General features: G+C 38.1%; 1 protein-coding gene across 1 annotated transcript in view; it reads right to left on the bottom strand.

Moving 5' to 3' along the window:
- rab10 (RAB10, member RAS oncogene family) overlaps nt 1-12,306 on the bottom strand; it is a 113,458-nt gene extending 101,152 nt beyond the window's left edge. The window contains exon 1 of the mRNA XM_028797441.2: nt 11,636-12,306. Coding sequence (XP_028653274.1) covers nt 11,636-11,762 — 127 coding nt within the window. The 5' untranslated portion in view covers nt 11,763-12,306. The remainder of the gene's footprint in view (nt 1-11,635) is intronic.
- Between the last annotated feature and the right edge of the window lie 7,364 nt (nt 12,307-19,670).

Here is a 19,670-nt window from a genome sequence, read left to right as displayed (position 1 = left end):
AAAGTCAACATTTCCACTTTATTCTCGCCGTTTATGTCGAGATTAAAGTTGACATTTCCACTTTATTCTCATAGTTTACTTCATAATTAAAGTAGAATGTCGTAAACTAAACTTCTTCCTAAAATCAATGTTTAATCAATTACTTAATTTACCCCGTCATAAATTAATGCAGCACATTAAATGCTTTGTGTTACGTTCCCCGACCCAGTGGTTAATCACTGCGCTTCTTAAACTGACTTCCTCCGCACTAAGAGAAGACAGCGATCACCATACAGAATCCATTCACTTCATGATATTCCTGCTTTCTGAAAATTTAGAATGCTAAGATAAATACTTGATATCATTTTCATGATGAAATGCATTAAAGCAGGTATTACACATGCACGGTAGTGAGGCGGTAGTGCTGCTCCCTCGCAATAAGGGGTCCCCAGGTGTATGTTCAGTGTAGAGAACTTTATGGCAGGTGTGACGAGGCTCCAAAAAACTGGATATATGAATAGCTATCGCACAGGTTTAACTTAAATATTGTGTAAATGTTGGGTTTGTGATCTGCTGGTCGGAGACACGAACACAGAATTCAATGCATGTTCTTCTGAGCGGGCTCTCTTTATTGCATGCATGCTGTCTCTATCTGACATACCAAAACCCCAGTTCCTATCCTTCCTTTTTCTTTCACCACATAACCAATCACCACACGATAAACGTCTCTGTGAAATTAAAACTAGTTATAAACTTAGCCCACGGAGTGTTCAGAACTTTAAAAATATCTTCGTTATACATGTTTAATTATGCCATCCATTCAGAGTTGCGCCCATCTCTGAACGAGTCGCCAGCACATCGCAGGATGAATACAAGCAAAACATACACTAGCAGGGTCAATATAGCACAACAAAACCCCACATCCTACATGACTTTGAAAGGAAACTGAAGCACGCCGAGTAAACCCACCAGAAAAACATGCAAATACAAGGCAGGCATGCCGCCGTGCCCCCATATGATTAATGCATGCTTTAATGCATTTCACCATGAAAATTATATTAAGTATTTATCTTAGCATTCCAAATGTTCAGAGAGCAGGAAGATCATGAAGTGAATGTATTCTGTGCAGCGATTGCTGCCGGCGCCTCCTCTTAGTGCAAGAAGAAGTCAGTTTAAGAATCACTTAACACAAAGCATTTAATGTGCTATATAACTTATGATGGGGTTTGAGAAAATCTAGTAAATTAAATATTCATTTTACGATGAAGTTTGGTTTACGAGGTTCTACTTTAATGACAAAATTACGAGAATAAAGTCAACATGTCGACTTTAATCTTGACACAAACGGCGAGAATAAAGTAGAAATGTCGAGAATAAAGTCAACATGTCGTCACACTATTACACAGTACCCAGGTACATTACACTGTATTGAAAACAAATAAAACAAGTACAACTTGGCTTTCAGTATTATCCAGTAGTATAGAAACAGTATTTACACATCTGACCTTTTAAAACTAAAGTATCTCCAGGCGACGGACGTGACTCCTTTTTTTCGGCAAAAGTTCTTCTGTTCATCATGTTCAACTTTATTGTTGGCTTCAGTTTCGGACTGCTACCTATTTGGTGGTGTAGCAGTGAAAAAGAGCCTAGTGCAACAAATCTGTGTTTAGCGGTGTAGCAGTGAAAAAGGTCCCCCACTTGAACAGTTTCCCGCTGCGCCACGTTCCGAACGTCGTTTAGGCAATTTAAACCGGTGTTGCGGTATAAGAAAAATCCATATCATAAAAAAAAAAAAAAAAAAAAAAAAAAAAAACGGTTTTCGGTATGAACAGGTATACCGCCCAGCACTAGTAAAACTAACTATAAATAATTATAATGATGGCAATCGTTCGCATCTTCCGTTGGCGCTTGGGAACTGCCTCTGAAGCAGTAGCAGGAGCAGATCGATTTGGAGCCATAACGAAGGGCTTAACTATGCACAAAGATAACACAAAAGAGCACAGCGAAACATGTTGATGCTGAATGAGCAAGACGTGACTTCCTGGTTAATTCAGCGGAATCAAATTTGGTGCTCCGTCACTAAGCCAATCAGCACACAGGAACTTAACTGCTTGCTCTAATTGGGTAGCTTCTCAGCCATCCGCCAATAAGCATCCCTTGTATGAAATCAAGTGGGCAAACCAACTGAGGAAGCATGTACCAGAAGTAAAAAGACCCATTGCTGGCTTATAATTATTAAATTGTATTGCCCCACGGTTAAGTCGACCCTGTTTTTTTGAATGAATTTTAAGGCATAAATTTTTCGACTAATGCACGAGTATCTACGGTAATAAACAATATGCGGTTAATTTAACTGTATTTATAAAGTCGCGTCAGGGATGTGGATCTGAAAAAGAAAGGGTAACCACACAGGAACAGTAGCACTGCTACGACGCTGGGTGCTGCCAGTCTGCAAAACCGAGCAGAGAACTTGCGTACGCCAGGGTATGAGGTATCGTGGAAATGTGCGTGGCTTTACGCCAAGTTTAGGTTTTATTCATCGCGATTTGAGCGTGGAAACATTCGTATGTAACATTTCTGTGCATACGCACCGTTTATACATGAGGCCCCTGGAGATGCATCACAGGGCAGCAATCAATCAGCAGCAAGGAGAAATGAATAACACTGTCGGATTGGCTACTTTCACTATCCCAAACCGCGTTTCCCTCAGTGGTGGTAAACGCACTCACCTGGAGACGCGTCACAGGGCAGAAATCAATCAGCAGCAAGGAGAAATGAATAACGCTCTCGGATTGGCTACTTTCACTATCCGAAACCGCGTTTCCCTCAGTGGTGGTAAACCCACTCACCTGAAGACGCGTCACAGGGCAGCAATCAATCAGCAGCAAGGAGAAATGAATAACGCTCTCGGATTGGCTACTTTCACCATCCCAAACCGCATTTCCCTCAGCGGTTGCTTCCTATTCTCTCTACAGCACAGTATTGCCACAAAAAAAGCCCTAAAAATCCATCCATCCATTATGCAACCCGCTGAATCCGAACACAGGGTCACGGGGGTCTGCTGGAGCCAATCCCAGCCAACACAGGGCACAAGGCAGGAACCAATCCTGGGCAGGGTGCCAACCCACCGCAGGACGCCCTAAAAATTGCGGAGGATATTTGCACTTTCCGCTAACAATTAATAGTTAGATTCTAAGGAAAAATCCACAAACGACTGAGTCCGCAAACCCTGAATCGCGACTTTGCGGGGGTCTACTGTGTAATATATATATACACACACATATACATATACATACTAGACATTAAGCCCATTACAATAACGGGCGCTAGAACAGTAGTCCATAAACATTAGTAGGAACAGTCTATATTAAATGGCAAGGGACCTTTTACCTCATTAAATTTTTTCCGTAAAATGCCTGTAATTTTCTCTGACTGGCTTAATAATACTGGCTTTGCTGTCTGTAATATGCGTTTAATTTTCTGTCACAACAGTGGGCAATCAGCAGATTCTCCCCAGCAACTGATGTAATGTGCACAAAAATAAATGGAAGCATCGCACTTATTCAATACTAATTAGAATATTGGTTTTTGGAAAAAAAAATTAGCTTATCATGTGTTTTTAGGTTTAATGTCAACCCATGCCTGGACGAAACATCCTCTTTTTTGTTAATAATGCTTTCATCTTGTAATGCCTTTAAATCACTCATTTTTGCAGTCCAGGTTAGCTGCTAAATACCCAATACACTAAAGCAGCACTTAAGCTTCAGTTGTATTCAGTTGCTCACTAGTCTGGTAAACAAAGTGTGTATAACAAATCAGGACTTCAGCTTCTTAGCTGTTAGATGGCTAATATAAGGTTTGTCTAACATTGAACTGACAACAAATTCTGACAGCTAATTCTACCTAGGGATGCCACGATAACAGAACTTTTGTATTTGATACCAGTATAATTTTACGATACTTAATTCTTTAAGTTTTTATAGCGCTTTTTTCACTACTCAAAGCACTCTAAATAGTCAGCGGGGAGCCATTTCAACCACCACTAATGTGCAGCATCCACCTGAATGATGCAACTGCAGCCAGATCCCTAGCCACACAGCCACCACTCCGCCCTACCGTATCTATAACTGTATCTTTAATATAGTTTCTATAAAAACATGCTTTTAAAATCTGTTTGGCCAGAGAATGCCTCAGGTTTGTAACATTTGCTATTGTTAAGATTAATATTTACATAATTAGCTGGTACAAACTTACAAAAAAGTTCATGTTCTCTAATGAGTCAAACTGATTTAATTTTCAAATGTCCCAAACTCAAGCATTAATCGTCCAAATCTGTCTTATATATATATATATATATATATATACACATACACATACATACAGTATATATAATATATAAAAACATTTGCCTCAAATACAAGGCTTCCTGTGTGAAATGAGACATGTCAGTTTTACATTAATCCAGTACAGTAAATCCTTGATTCTCCGCCAGTCTCCATTAACCGTCAGGGCCAAAAACTCTCCCTTGTACTACAGCGTAGTATTCTTCCCCAGCACCTCGTGTCTTGCTGCAGTTTGATATCACAGTGTCAGTTATGTATCTTCAATTTTAATAGGTTTTCATAGTTTTTTTTCTTTTGTTATAATTAATCTACTATACATGGTTATGGCTGATAAACATGTGTGTGTGGTGTTGGAATTGTCACAAAAAATTGAAATTATTAACCTCCTTAGCATTGCATTTTATACCAAAAAAAAACGTAAAAACATTGTCATGAAAAATTACATTTTTATTAAATCTAAAAATTATAATGATACAAATAATAACAGTAATGATGAATAAAAATAACATGAAATGAGCAAAAAAAATAATAACAGTAATACTACTACTACTACCGATTCCAAAATAGTATATAATCTCAAAATCAGTCCTTTGTGTGGTGAATCTTAAAGCACGGTGAAAGACACAATCTAGCGTCACAGCTGGGACAATAGCATGCTTCTTTTCGGATTTTCTTTCAAGATTTACCAGTTTTTGAACAGCATACTGCACAGGTACGAGATGGATTCTGTTTTTTTTCTGATGAAGGTAAATAATCAATAAAATCTCTACCAATAAGATGCTCTGGATTGATCTGCGGATGTGCTGGGCCTCTTTAGAGGTAGTATGAATGGTGGATGTGCAGCAATAATTTGTTCTACAAGATGGCATGTAAAGTTTGCATGAGATATAGTTTTGCCAGCTTTTCTGTGTGTATTACACAAACGCATTCCAAATGTACTGTTCCTTCAGACAACGAAATATCTTTTTGTAGTATTTCTTTTGTTGCCTCCACATAACTGGATAGAAATCTGCCAATTTTTGATTCATGCGAATTACGCCTCCCATCGTGCTATTGTAGTTGACCACGGCACAAGGCTTCATAACTTGCTTGTTAAATTTTGCCAGTACAGCGAGTGTATCTAAATTATGTACAGAGCTAAGAAGACGAACATCTTTCTTCTCCTTCCATTTCAGGGCAAGCACATTACCCTTTTCCCAAGCTACTAGCACACCGCAGTGTAATTTAGCTCTGCCAAACTCTTCAGGCATGCCACGACGGCTAGGACGAACTGTTCATTATGCGTCAGTCCTTCTTTGCAGCAAGATGTCAAATAGCTCTGGCGAAGTATAAAAATTGTCCATTGTAACTTTGATCCAACAGAACATCTATCAAAGTTGGCATCAACTAAATAGCAATGCCATAATGATTGTATTTCGGATCAAAGATACAAGTATTCGCTAACCTAATTTGCTGTATAATATTTTTAAAGTAGCTGTTCTGTTATCTGTCATTTCTCTTATCTGTCATGGCCTCAGTCCCGATCCCTGACAGATAATTGAGGTTTTACTATACTCAAGAACTCGATAAAAAATAAATAAAAAAAAAGCTATTTGTTGTTCTGTTTCAGTGTATCTAACATCAGTGATCAGACTTTATCTAGCATATGTAAAAATCCAAAATTTTAAAATTAGTGGAGTGATGTTACTTGTAGTCAATTAATTGTAACAGACACTGCAATACATTTGCCAGTGTACCATTAAAATAGGATACACTGTATGTTCTTTCACTACATTAGTCACAAGAGATTATACTTATGAATATTATTTTGCCTTCAAAACCAAACAAATGACACAAATTTCATGTCTGTATATTTGTACAGGTAGTCCCCAGGTTACGGACATCCGACCTACTACTTACGAACGAGGCCGCAGCTGTGACGCATGCACCTCATTAACTGCTGCTCCGTCATCTTTGGCCGGAGGACGTCGCAAATAGTGGCTGGTGGGATGCGATTTTGCTGCTCGCGCAGTGTAGTGTCCCTGTGTCCCTTGGGCAGCTCCCGGCGGCAAGCGAACAGTGACCCGTGGTCCATAGTCACTGGGACCACAGCTATCGCTCCTGTGCAGGACGGAGGCTTAATGGGGTGGTTCGCTGTCCACCCACTAAGCCGCTGCAGCTACTGCTCCTGACTGGACGCTGGCTGGATGGAGCAGTGTAGGGCATTTCACTGCCCGCCCACTACACACAACTCCCCCCGAATCGTTTTCGGTGGGCGGCTGGTAATGCTGCAAGCGGTGACCCGGTTGTGTCTGAACGGAGGCCAGTGAGGGTGAATGGGGCGGCAGGGGGTAGCATTGTAGTGTGCTTCGGGTGGCTGCCTGTTGAATGAGGGCAGTGGTGGGAGCGATTCACTACACGCCTTTGGCCGCACCGTGTTCATTCTTGGTGGGCGGACGCACGCTGCAGGCTGCATACTGTAGTGGAGGTGACTGTGTGGTAGGTGGGTGGTGAACCGCCCCTCGCTACTCCCATTCATTCTCAATAGCAAGCCTGCTTGTACTGTTATGTACATAGCAGGAAGTTGTCTCTTGTCAGTACACCAGATGTGCGGACGAGGGATGCCTGCCTGCTGTGATAGCTGTACAGTGCTGTGCAGAAGAGCTCATTGTCTTCACTCTTCAAGAATGTCTCAAACACAAATCTGATGCAAGTGCTGGTGATACAGTAAAGAAGAGAAAAACTATCACCATTGAAAATAAAGTAAAAATAATAAAAAGGTCAGAGAGAGGTTAAACTCCATCATTCATTGGCAGAGCACTTGGTTACAGTCGGTCAACAATAGCATTTATTAAAATAATGTACCTGTTCCGACTTACATACAAATTCAACTTAAGTACAAACCTACAGTCCCTATCTTGTACGTAACCCAGGGACTGCCTGTATTCCATTTACTGTTTTGTCCGCATTGCTTAAACTGCATGTCTGTGATGTATTTATGTTAGAGCAGTATATGTCATAATACTAAAGAGATGTGCTTTGAAGCACTGGAATACTAAATAAAGTTTATTTTGGTACAAATAAATGGAGCAGCTCATTTCATCACTGGTGTACCTAAGTCAGACATCTACTTCGTTTGGACCTCATATCAAGATTTACTTGCTACAGATGCTGTTAGTACTGCTTACGGCATAGTTTCCTTCCATAGTTCTATATGTGTGATTCTGGATGCATGCAATGGTTAGAAAATGAATCGGCGCTCAGACAGACATCCAATCTGAGAATGAATGCAAAGCCACTGTTCTGTTTTTTGGACTGTGAAGAACATGAGATTACATAGTGATTCATGTTACCATCGACAAGTTAAACAATTACCACCCATATCTCCATAATGGGATAAAAATGGCAATAGCAAAAGACTGTGTTTGTATTTTCCTTTATTAAAAAAAAATGATAAGTATGATTCTGGCAATCATTCCATGAAGTTCTACTGTCTCAAACAAAACGCTTTTCCAAACATGACTTCTGTTGTTTTTCTTTTTTGAAATGTGTTAATGCAGTGCAGTAGCACCATGAGCCATCTTCAAGTGCAGTTTTATTCACTAATTTATCACACATTAGTAATACATCCACTTGTATTGTCACTCATCAATGTGGTACTGATCTTCACCCTGTACTACCAATGTTTTTATATTTAAAAAAAAAAAGCTAGTACCTTGAAATATTCTGCATTTAAGCATCAATTTGATACCATAGTATCAGTTCTTGTGACATACCTATATCCAAGCCATGGACTGAAGAAGACATCTGAATTCCCATAGAACCTAACTTTACTCTTCATGGTGTAATTTTAGTGCTGCATGTGGGAGCAGATGATTGCAATATAAAATGCTGGACTGAAATAATTGGATTTTTTAGCAACAGTTTTTTTTTTCCCCAGTGGCACCATAAATCTGATGGCTATTTAAGCCATAATACACATAGATATGATTCTGAAATTTGATTGTGTTTGGTAATACAAAAGCCAATGAATGCAAAAACAGGTAGAGACACTCATATGATACCAGTGGAGCCACCCAGATTTTTCATAATCTGCATGCTGTTGGATGCAACTTAAAAGCAAATCACCAACACTCTTCACTGTAAAATCAGAGATATGGTAGTTATTTTCCATTGCTATTGTGTTGAAAGGAAACCAGCTGGCATTTATTTAGTGTACAATAAATACGCCATAAACTAGGCACCTCAGTTCTAAGCCATCGCTCAAGCACCAGTGAGTTAAGCTGACAAGTGACCTAAAATTATATATAGAAAAGTGTGATTCTGTCATTATAATTGAACAAAGGATAATGATGTTTCGACTAAATAATGACTAAATTTAAACCAATAGCCAGGTGACACTTAAAGTAATATGTACCAATGGGAGTCCTGGAAGACTTGCAAACTGATGCTTAACATTCTGTAGCATGCAAAATAACTTGGGTGATGTCAGCTTAAAGTTTGCTCTGTTCTCAAATATGAAAATATTTAAAATTCAGATGGGGGGATATGATTAAAAGATCAAAACAACAGCATAATAAAAGACAAAGGGGGGAAAGTAAAACAACTATAAACAGATGAGAAAAGTTTCAGTAATTTAGTATGTTTTTCCATATTGATAATGTAGTTTATCAAATTTAAGTAATAGGCATTTGCATATCGCTGTACATGTGTCACCTCCTATAGCAGGGGTGGGCAAAGTCATTCCTGGAGGGCCACAGTGGCTACAGGTTTTTGTTCAAACCCAGTTGTTTAATCAGAAAACAATCCTTGTCAATTATTCAATTTCATAGCTTGTTAGTGCTTTAACTCTGCCATGTCAGGTCATTCTCATATCCTACACTTTTTTATTCCTTTCTAAGGATATCATCCAAATGATATGAAGTCTAAAACAGATGACTCGTTTTCAGTGTTTCACCTTTGTCTCTTCACTTTCCTTCCAAGTATTTAATAAAACCAAATAGTGCACAATAAATACACACAGGTGTAAATGAAAACAAGTTAAATGGAGAAATGCTGGTTTCTTTTATCATTAGCATTTTATTGCTAATAAGGAGCAATTCAAAACCAAGAATACATCTGTTTATGACTAAAATAAGCAATAAGGGTTCAAAATCTTAACAAGCGAGACAACTAAAGTGAAGCAATAGCGTTACTTGAGAAATAAGTGCTTCTTATTAAGCAATTGGGTTGGAACAAAAACCTGTAGCCACTGTGGCCCTCCAGGAATGACTTTGCCCACCCCTGTAGCAATCTAGGCCTTTAGCCTAGGCCTGGTTACTACTTTGGACAGAAAAGTTCTGAAAAAGACCAAGATGCAACATCATTCATGATTTATCAAAACACCACCAGACTAACTTCTAATGATCTGTGGTATTTTTACTTCATCAGATGCATGCATGTACCACCAATAAACATCAATTGAAACAGATTTTTTAAGGAAGATGACTAGAAAGAAACCTTGCCCTCTAAGAATGAGCATTGCTATCCAAATCAGGGCAGCTGCAGTAGAATTTCATTTTGTGCCAATAATAATAATAATAATAATAATAATTCATTACATTTATATAGCGCTTTTCTCAGTACTCAAAGCAATTGGTCTGACATGACCGACCACTTAGGAGCTTTGCGTTTCATCAGATGATTCCAAAACACAATATAAGCTGATGCCAGGGCTGAATATCAGCTTTGACAATTCAAATGCACTTGACAGAGAACACTAGCATCTTGGATTCAAGTCCTGCACCTGCTTGTGATTTGATATTACATATTCTCTGCACATACGTACATATATTAATACCACATCCCCAAAGATAATTTGGTTAGGCTAACAGGCAATTCCAAACTGCAAGTGTGTGTTTGAGTCTTAGAATGAATTGCCTTGGACTACAGCTGCCTGGAAAGGCTCCAAATCCTGAGACTCTGTACTAGATAAAGCAGATTTGATTATAGAATGTCACATTAAATAATAGGAAAATTATTTTTGGCCTGACAAAGGACGTTATGTACATTAAAATACTGGTACAATTCATTGTTTATGAGAAAACCCTTCGGTGTCACACAATTGAAAGCTGTCCTCGTAAAAACATGGGGGGAAAAATGACAACGAAAAGGTACCATTACATTACATCTAGCATTCCTGTACTTGCTGAACAAGCAGACTCCACCATTTACACCATTATTTCCCATTATATGACAAACTTATTTTTAAAATCAAAATATAACTTATTACATGGCATTTATCAATTGGTTTACTCCCTTTAGAATTGGGATAGTGTTTTAAGAAAAAAAAAGATTAAATAATGCTTGACCGGAGGAAATCTTCTGCATTTCCAAAAATTAACTCCACTAGACATTTTGCTCATATAAATCGTGTTGTATGTCCAACTTTTCTTCACAGTAATTTGTAATATTTCTTCTAGTCTATCCAACCGAACACCTTACTGCATGCACGTACGTATACACAAAAGAACGTTTTTAAAATAACAGCCATATAGTAACATATATAATATATATAACCAGGGAATCGAAGGTAAAACACTTCTCTACACTTGAATGTATGTGCTTTTTGACGCCCGGGCACATAAACAAGCAGATCATGAACGTTTCTTAATATGATCACTGTAATGAATATCTGACATCGATTTGACAGGTCACAGCTAATAAATAATTCCTGAACAAATGCATGTACAGAAATAACAGATGATCTGCAAACCGAGATGACGAACACAAAAAAAATTGTCACTATCGAAAATAAAAAAAAACAACGTACACGCCATTTCCGGCACACAAGTCAGCTGTGTGGAAAACGAGGTGCCGCCTCCCAATGAATCCCCAGTACAGTAGAATCCCTTCAGCATACAAATCACAGGCCGCCGACTTTGCCTCTGATGGTAACAGAGAAGACAACGCGGGGAGAGGATGTATTTATTTTTATGTCCCGATTCCACGCGGATACAAAATTTGAAACTGGTTAATAAAATTAACTGACTAATGCAAACAAAGAGTAGTTGGGCATGCTAATTTAAATAATGAGGTGAAGGTATGACAGAGTCTTTAGATCACATAATCCTTCCCAGATTACACAAATAAAGAGGCGACATCTACTTTCACATTTAGACCTGGAGCAGGCCAATACGACAGCCATGCGAATAATGAAACCGGCTAACTAGGTAAAACCATGCTGAAGATACAAGAGGCAAAATAAGAACATTCTGACTGCACAATCACACAATATGACACTCTAATACCAGTCCATAAAACAATGAAGAAAAAAAAACATTTTAAAAACTTACCTATAGTAGAGATAAAGGTGGTATTAAATGCGTCGTCGGAGAAACGGAATAGGACGCAAGTCTTCCCGACTCCCGAGTCCCCGATCAACAGCAGTTTGAACAAAAGATCGTACGTCTTCTTCGCCATTTAACTGAGAATGTGTACTTCGTGGTGTTTAAATATAAAACAAAGCTTTCTGCCAAAAGAACCCAACAGCGATACAGAGGCGAAAAAGGAACGCCTTTTATTTAAAGCAACCAGCCTGGTTCCCTTAACGTCCTTTCCCGGCCTATATTTACAAAAGGATGGATTGACAAGGCTCCCCCCTGTTTAAAAGATGTAGTCTTGTAATGTGATGATTAAATTTCGGTAACAGAATTAATATTTTCAATTTTTTCTACTCTTTTCTTTTAGTCGGGACAAAATGGCTCCCCTCTCAACCCGACTTACTCTTTCTTCAAACTACTCGCTGCTTTAAAATTTCCGTTATTCCACAACATGCCAGTCAACTTTTAGGTTTGGAATTGTGGAGAGCACTTTTTCCGTTCCACCGCAAACTGAACGTATTTCAGATACCAGTGTCGTCAAACCCCGTTTTGTCTTCGTTCGATTTTTTTTTAATCTAGATATTACGTTCAAACAGACGACCGCCGTCGCCTTCGAATGGAGCCCCAACGGCGACACCCTGGTCTTCAGGACACGCCCATTTCTCCGCCTCCCGAGGCCGGTCCTGGGTTATGATTCGTTTAGATAAGGTTTCCCCATTCCTAAACTGGCATGTGTTTGGAGTTGGACTGATCTCGCCGACCATGGGTGGGCGGGTCAAAAAGTGGGCGGGCTTACGGCACAGAAACGTCTGCTGAAACTGGGAGTTTATAAACGACATGCTGGATCCAACAAAATGTAATTTCCAGAGCCTGTTCGAGCCAAAATGGCACCAATGACTCCACCCGTTACTGAGACTTGCACGAGATCTCAATTTGGTGACGTGGTATCCAGTGTCGCGGCAACTTAACCCGGATGATGTCATGTGCCTTGAGGGTTGCGGGCGGGCGTTCCCAAAGACAAAAATGGGGATCGTGGAAGTCTGAAAGGCTGTTTGTAAACCTGTTAATCGAGTTTGAAATACGGAAATTCCGCGCTTCTGAAGTTAGTTTTGGGATTTTGGTTGTAGTTCTGTCATAGTTAGATATAATAGCCATATTATGCTTGGATCAGTAATAGTTTGTACTAATGATCTTGAATTTATTACATATCGATTCCTACAATTGGTATTCGAAGGCAATTAGCAAGGAACGTACTGTATATAAAATCATTCTTGTGAACTTTAACTTTATAGTGGTAATATCAATGGCTAATAATTCTCACACCTATTTTAACATTTTAAACAATTTTGTTCGAGGCAAGGACCAATACCGAACAGGGGGACAGTCCATTTTAGAGCACACCCCCACATTCTCCATTACTCTTCCAAAAGTTGTAGTTACTGTCTGCCTGAGTTTTTCCCATCAAAATATACATTAATGATCATCAGTATTTAGTAAAGGGCACTGTCACATGTATTGAGTATCTGTATTCTTCAGTTAATTTTACAGACTAAAGTGGCAAAGAAAACTGTGAACATTTTGGGATGCCCTGGTTTTCTGTATAAACTGCTCATAAAACGTAATCTGATCTGCATCTAAGTCACAAGTATAGACAAAGATGTTATTCTTAAACTAATACACAATTACAAACACAATTACAGCTCCATATCTTTCACATTTTTCTTGAACGCACTCATCATACATTCGTTGTGTGCTGTGGAAACAGTATGTAAACACTTTGACTTAATAATTGCCCAGACCTCCTTTGGCAGCAATAACCTCTAACAAGAGCTTCTAGTAGTTGCAAATCCTACTTAACATTCTTGTGGAATTTTGAGCCATTCGTATTTACATGATCATTCTGTGATGGTCCTTTTGAGTTTTATTGGCTGGGCTCCAGATGCTAGGGAGAGTAACCACAGTACTAAACACTCTAAATTCATACACAGTTTGTCTAATTGGTTTAGTTTGTCTAAACTCTTTGAAGTTGCTTTGTAGCTCTTTCCAGGTTTATACAAATTACAAATTCTTGATTACAGGTCTCATCATCAGGGGAGGCTTCTTCTGAATAGCAAATTCACAAATTCTGAGTCATTTTTTATAGGTCAAGGTAGCTCTAAACCACACCTCCAATCTCATTTCATTGAGTGGACACCAGATTTACCAACTCTTGACTCCAGTAGCCCAGGGGTTCACATACTTTTTCAAACCTATATGAATGTTTAAAAGATGTATTCAATATGTAGAGGAATTTGTACACTATTTGTTAAACTAGACTGTGTTTATTTATTATTGTAACTTACAAGAGACGCAGACCATTTTTAAGACAAATTTATACAGAAATATGGTTCTTTCAAAAAGGTTCCCATACTCTTATCTTACAACAGCATGTTTAGTACACATCTGACAAAGTATTGCAGAGTTTTGGATTGACAAAAAAATAAATTCCACTTTAATATTTTGAAGTTAGCCCAATTTAGGGACCTTGTCCTGGCACACAAAGTGTAAATCCTTGTGCTTGGTTCAAGTAAACTGTTAATCAGTTAATAATAGTGTAACAAACAGATTACAACTGGATTGTTGCTACTCTCCTAATGGAATTGCGTTAGCCCATGGGGTGGTAGCAGCAGCTGCTAGAATAAGGAATCAATGAGCTGAAAAATGACAGTTTTCAAAATCCTAAGTGATCTCTCATATATTATATCTAATGTTACTCATTTATACCAAAGATTATTCAGCCCAATAGTAAAAGAGAACTTGAGGTGTTTGTTAGTGGTTATGGCTGGTCAGTGGTTCCTCTAAATGAAGATACCTGTGTCATAGGCCTTTGTCACTGTGTACCTAGAAACAGTGCAATTTGTTTTACATCAGCTGGAGCTGTAAGTAAGGGTACCTGCTTCATAATGTTTTTCTGCTTCATTTCTATTGGCTTCATCAACCAACTTGATTAAAGTACTTATAGTTAAACCTAAAATGTTATAAGCAATGTAGACTAAGGGTTAGTGAGCATGGGAAACTATGCATAATTATCAGGTAAATTTTCATTCTTAAATCTGCTGAATCCAATTTAGATTCATAGGGGATCATAGTGCCTACCTCACCAGTACTGGGCAGAAGACAGGAAACAGTCCTGGATTGAGCATTAGTCCATGGTAGGACACACTCACACACAATGGCCAATTTGGAATTGCCCATTAACCTAACCTGCATATCTTTGGGGATGTGGGAAGAAAACTCCCATACAGAGAATATAGAAATCTCACATGCCTGGGCATAGGATTTGATCTTTGGATTCTTTATCTGTGAGGCAGCAGTGCTAACCAATGTGCTACAATAAACATTATTTATGTGTAAATGTGGCACATGTAATTAAATGTTTTTATATGTAAACTTGATACATGTGTATACAGGAGGATAGATAGATAGATAGATAGATAGATAGATAGATAGATAGATAGATAGATAGATAGATAGATAGATAGATAGATAGATAGATAGATAGATAGATAGATAGATAGATAGATGGCACTTTATTTGTCCCCAGGGGAAATTTGCCCTTTTATACAAGCACAATAAATATTATGTTTTGACAAATAGCAAACACTCTGAAATATACACCAGGATGACAAAAAAAAGCTAAAAACAAACAAAAACCTATGACTTGGCAAAAGATAAAAAGAGCAGTCACACCCACAGTGAGGCATTATAAACACATATTGCCAAGGCAGTGAGAGAATGTGCAGCCTTGTTTATAATGGCACTCATTTTTTTTAATTCTCTCATTTGCTGCCTCTTCCAGGGTGCCGAGAAGGTGTACCATAACTGAGCCTGTTGTTTACTGTATGTAATTTCAGTATATTTAAATTGACACATGCAAGTAAAGGTTTTTTATATTCAATTACACTTCTTTTGAATTTTTGCTGCCACATATATTTAGACTAGAAACTGTTACTTTTCTGTAATTGCATTTTACAGGTATAGTCAATCGAATGATAGAGCTGAGCATCATCCAATCCCCATTTACAAGCCCCCTTATTTCAGTGCTAGGTCATGTGAGTTCAGAGCCTGTTTTGTTACTATGGGGTGTAATACAGGAACCAGTCAGTCTGTCACAGGGCACATTCAAGTTCACACCCAACCTGGGAATCAATTTAGAATAACCAGTTAAGTTTACATTCACATCTTTGGGATGTGAGAAGAAGACCAGAGAATCCAGAGGAAAAAAAAGAAAAACTTGCTGATATTGACTAGGCTAGGATTTGAACCCAGTCTCCTGGAGCTATGAGGCTCCAAAGCTAATTACCACAATACCAAACTGCCTTCTTTGTTATCATTTCAAATAAAGTTAATTATGGTTTATTTGTAGGGAACAGCCATCCAAATTAAAGTGACCAATCTGTTATGTACACTTTAATGTACTTTATATCCTTTTAGTAAAATTCTAGCAAAAATGATTTACACTATATTACACAATTTAGAAGCAAAGCTGAAGCAATGTCATTGCTTAAATTTTGTCATAAGAAAATTTTTCAGATAACAGATATATAGCCCAACAGAGTTTGGCATTTTCTTTTCCCAATGTATTTTCAAAATATTGTTGGGAACCAAAGATTTCCAGGATGTAACTTTCCAGTTTACTACTTTGTGACTTGTTCATTTTTTTTACTTTTATGTCTGAAGAAATATATTCTGAAAATTGTGCAAAATTTACTTTTAACTAACTTCAGTCTAGGTCCCCATGCTCTTGTTGAAAAGCAGTTTAAATTAAAAGCTGGCATCTAGTCTTCCCACTTCCTTTCTAAATTTAAACTCTTGTATCATGTCACCCTTCAAGAGCAGTTTGCTTCAGAGGAAAGTATCCAATGTCTTCAGTGTTTTCTCATAACTCACATGCCACTGCCCTGAAATTAGTGTAAACTCCTCCATTCTATTTTATTATTTATGATAATGAAAATATTCAAATATCTCATGACAATTTAAAGAATACATCCGTATATTCAGTATATAAACCCACTTATTCCAATTCTTTGGCACTGGAGATTAGTGATATGTTCCATGTTAGACAAGTATGAAGGAAGTTCACTGTGCTCTGTAAATGTGACAATACTTGTTCTGCTGGTACTACTGTATATATAAATCTTATGTTACTACATCATGCAAAAACTGAAAGATTGATTTTTATGGAACTTGGCAATATTTTGTAAGATAATCCACACATGCAAGCATACTGTACATTCTTAAACCCAGTTAATTCAATTCCAGATGGCAGGCAACCAGACCCCCTGGGACCAAGTTGGGAAACAACTATGGACTGGGTGCCAGTCCATCACAGGGAAACTTAAACAATAACCCACTAAAATGTTTTTGTTCACAGTCTTGAAGGAAAATGGCAGTCAAAAGTCTACAATGATGTCCTTTCCAATAAATTGTTGAATGCTTATTATTAGTAGGTCATGTTTTAAGAGATGAAAAAAAATTCTACATCACCTGAAGATGTCATGGGACTCATTGAAATCTAAACCATTTATCAGGGTTATGAAATAAATCAAACCCTTAAGGAGGGGAGCTGGTGATTAGCCTCAAAATAGGAGCATTGGTATTACTATTGCACAATTTAAGCCTTCCAAAGCATATAATGATACATGACTTTAATTCCCCACGAAAATATTTTAGCGGGATGCGGTAAACAAGAATTGGTATTCATCCTCCGGATTCTCTTGATATCATCTGATTGCCTATTCCGTTTCAAAAGAATTCCTTGTCAGGTTTCATGATTGGTAATAACATTGCTTATCCAGCCTTTATGCATGCTAGGAACTGACTTATGCTGAAGCTGTTTCTCCCAGGTTAAAGTAGAATGTTTAAGAATGAGAAACAGTAGAGAATAATTTATTCCTTCTCCAGTGTAACTAAAATTGCAGTTGTTTTATGTTGTAGCAGTTGAGGTATCAATCCACCTCTTGAACCCTCAGGTACCACTCCAAACACCAGGTAAAAGTACAAGACTTCTTTATTTTCTTATAGTACAGTGCACCAAGCACCCTCCACTCCACACTACTCATATAATAAACAAATCAATCACTAATCACAATATTCTCACTCCTCCGCTCCCAGACACTTAGCCACCCTACCTCCCAGATCAGCTCAATGTCTGGGCTTTCCCAGAGTCCTTTACACTCCCTGACCCAGAGGTGTTCCTGCCCAACAGTCCACAAGTCCTTATTCCTTCCGGGTCAGGGTAAACAGTCCTTATCTTCACCCCGGAAGCATGTCATTTCTTCCTGTCACGGGATTATGACGCACTTCCGGGTTATAGGGCATATATGAGTCCACGGGCCTCCCAACAGCGACTCCCAGTGGTCCCCAAGGTATCCAGCAGGGCTATGTATAAAAACTACATAGTCCATGAGGCCCTGCTGGAATTCGGGGCACGTCCATGCTGTGGGGAGAGCTCCTCCTGGAGGCCTGGGGGTGAAGGCCAGAATATGAAGCCGGCCATCTTTCACAATGTGCATAGATGATTAAACATCTTGACAATAATTAAGATTATTAATGTAAACCCCATTAAGAGCATTGTCATATGTAGGTGATATACCTGTTTTATTACATGATAATTGCTGATAGCAATATGAATATTAGTATAACATAAATAGATTCATTCAAAACAAAGTGGCCTGACACACTCAAATCTTGAATTTCTATAAAGCATTTGAATGAAGTTAAGATACTTATTAACGCTATTCAATCATCCTTATGCCTTACTTTGCCAATGCCAGTCTTCTCAGGTTTAGGCACACATTCGATTTTCTGTTTAGCTTTTGTCACTTCAATAACATACATATTCTACTTGTCCTCACTTTCCAGTTTCTTTTGCTGTGCAGCTGCTGAAGTTAAGCAGTTATTCCTTCTCAGGAGGCAGACTTATTTAACAGGCATTTCAAAATGTCTTCATTGCCCAACATGGGGTCCTTTTACTTTCTATGAATGCATATTTTAATTTCTACCTCAAGTAATTTTTAACTTTTTCTTTAAATATATCTCAGCTTAGAGTATTTGATCTGTTTAAACAACTTGGGATTTCTAATAGCCTGTGTGTATTATAATAACCTTGCCTAATTCTATTAATTAGTGCAATATCCATCTACTAATATTACTGCTACTCTTGACCGTGACATGTCTAGTGACTGACAAAGTCACAAAGACAAATGCCTTATTTAATTTTAGTTTGCCATATTAAGCCTTCATTGGTGGCTGTACAAGTCTGTCATCCCTGAAAACTTTTTCTAAAAGACAAAGTAGATATAAGATCAGCAGAACTGGAGAAACGTGGTCATTGGTAACACTAAGCATGACATGCAGCTTCTCGTGTTGACGTAGAGAAGTAATTACATCAACAGGGTTGTAATGAGAAAGTCTCAGTTTGAAAAGAAGGCAAGTATTGTGCCCCTTTAAAAAAGTACACCAGATTGTAGATTGTGTTCTGTGTCCACTGATCACATAATCTTGATGACTGTGCAGATTTTACCTCCACCACTTCAGCTTATAATCTATTGTAATGCATAGCTTCTTATAAAATTCTAAGCTTTCTTAAGTGTTGAAAGAGACACCACCATTGTCTTAAATAGAAAATCTAGCCAGGTAGAGCAAGTTATTTTCATGATTTTAATATCCTTCTACTGATTAGTTAATTGACAAGTTTTAAAGCAGTAGATGCAATAGTCTTCAAGGTGTAACATTTTAAATACAGTTGAAGAAAAAATGACAACCACTGCAACCTCTATAGCTTATACCTTGGCTGAATGACCACTTGACATTGACCTGCTCTGTTATAACTTCACCTTTATTTAAGTTATCTCTCTATTATATAAAAAAATCCTGCAACGAGACAAGAGTTTTTGGAAATTTTTTTCAAGACCCGCGAGATGAGACTTTGGCCATGAGATTTTTTCAAGTCACGCCCTCCTCTCAA

This window comes from Erpetoichthys calabaricus, chromosome 3, assembly GCF_900747795.2.
Source record: "Erpetoichthys calabaricus chromosome 3, fErpCal1.3, whole genome shotgun sequence".
Taxonomy (NCBI): domain Eukaryota; kingdom Metazoa; phylum Chordata; class Cladistia; order Polypteriformes; family Polypteridae; genus Erpetoichthys; species Erpetoichthys calabaricus.
Note: the sequence above shows the minus strand (reverse complement) of the source record. Positions and strands in the feature narration are given on the sequence as shown.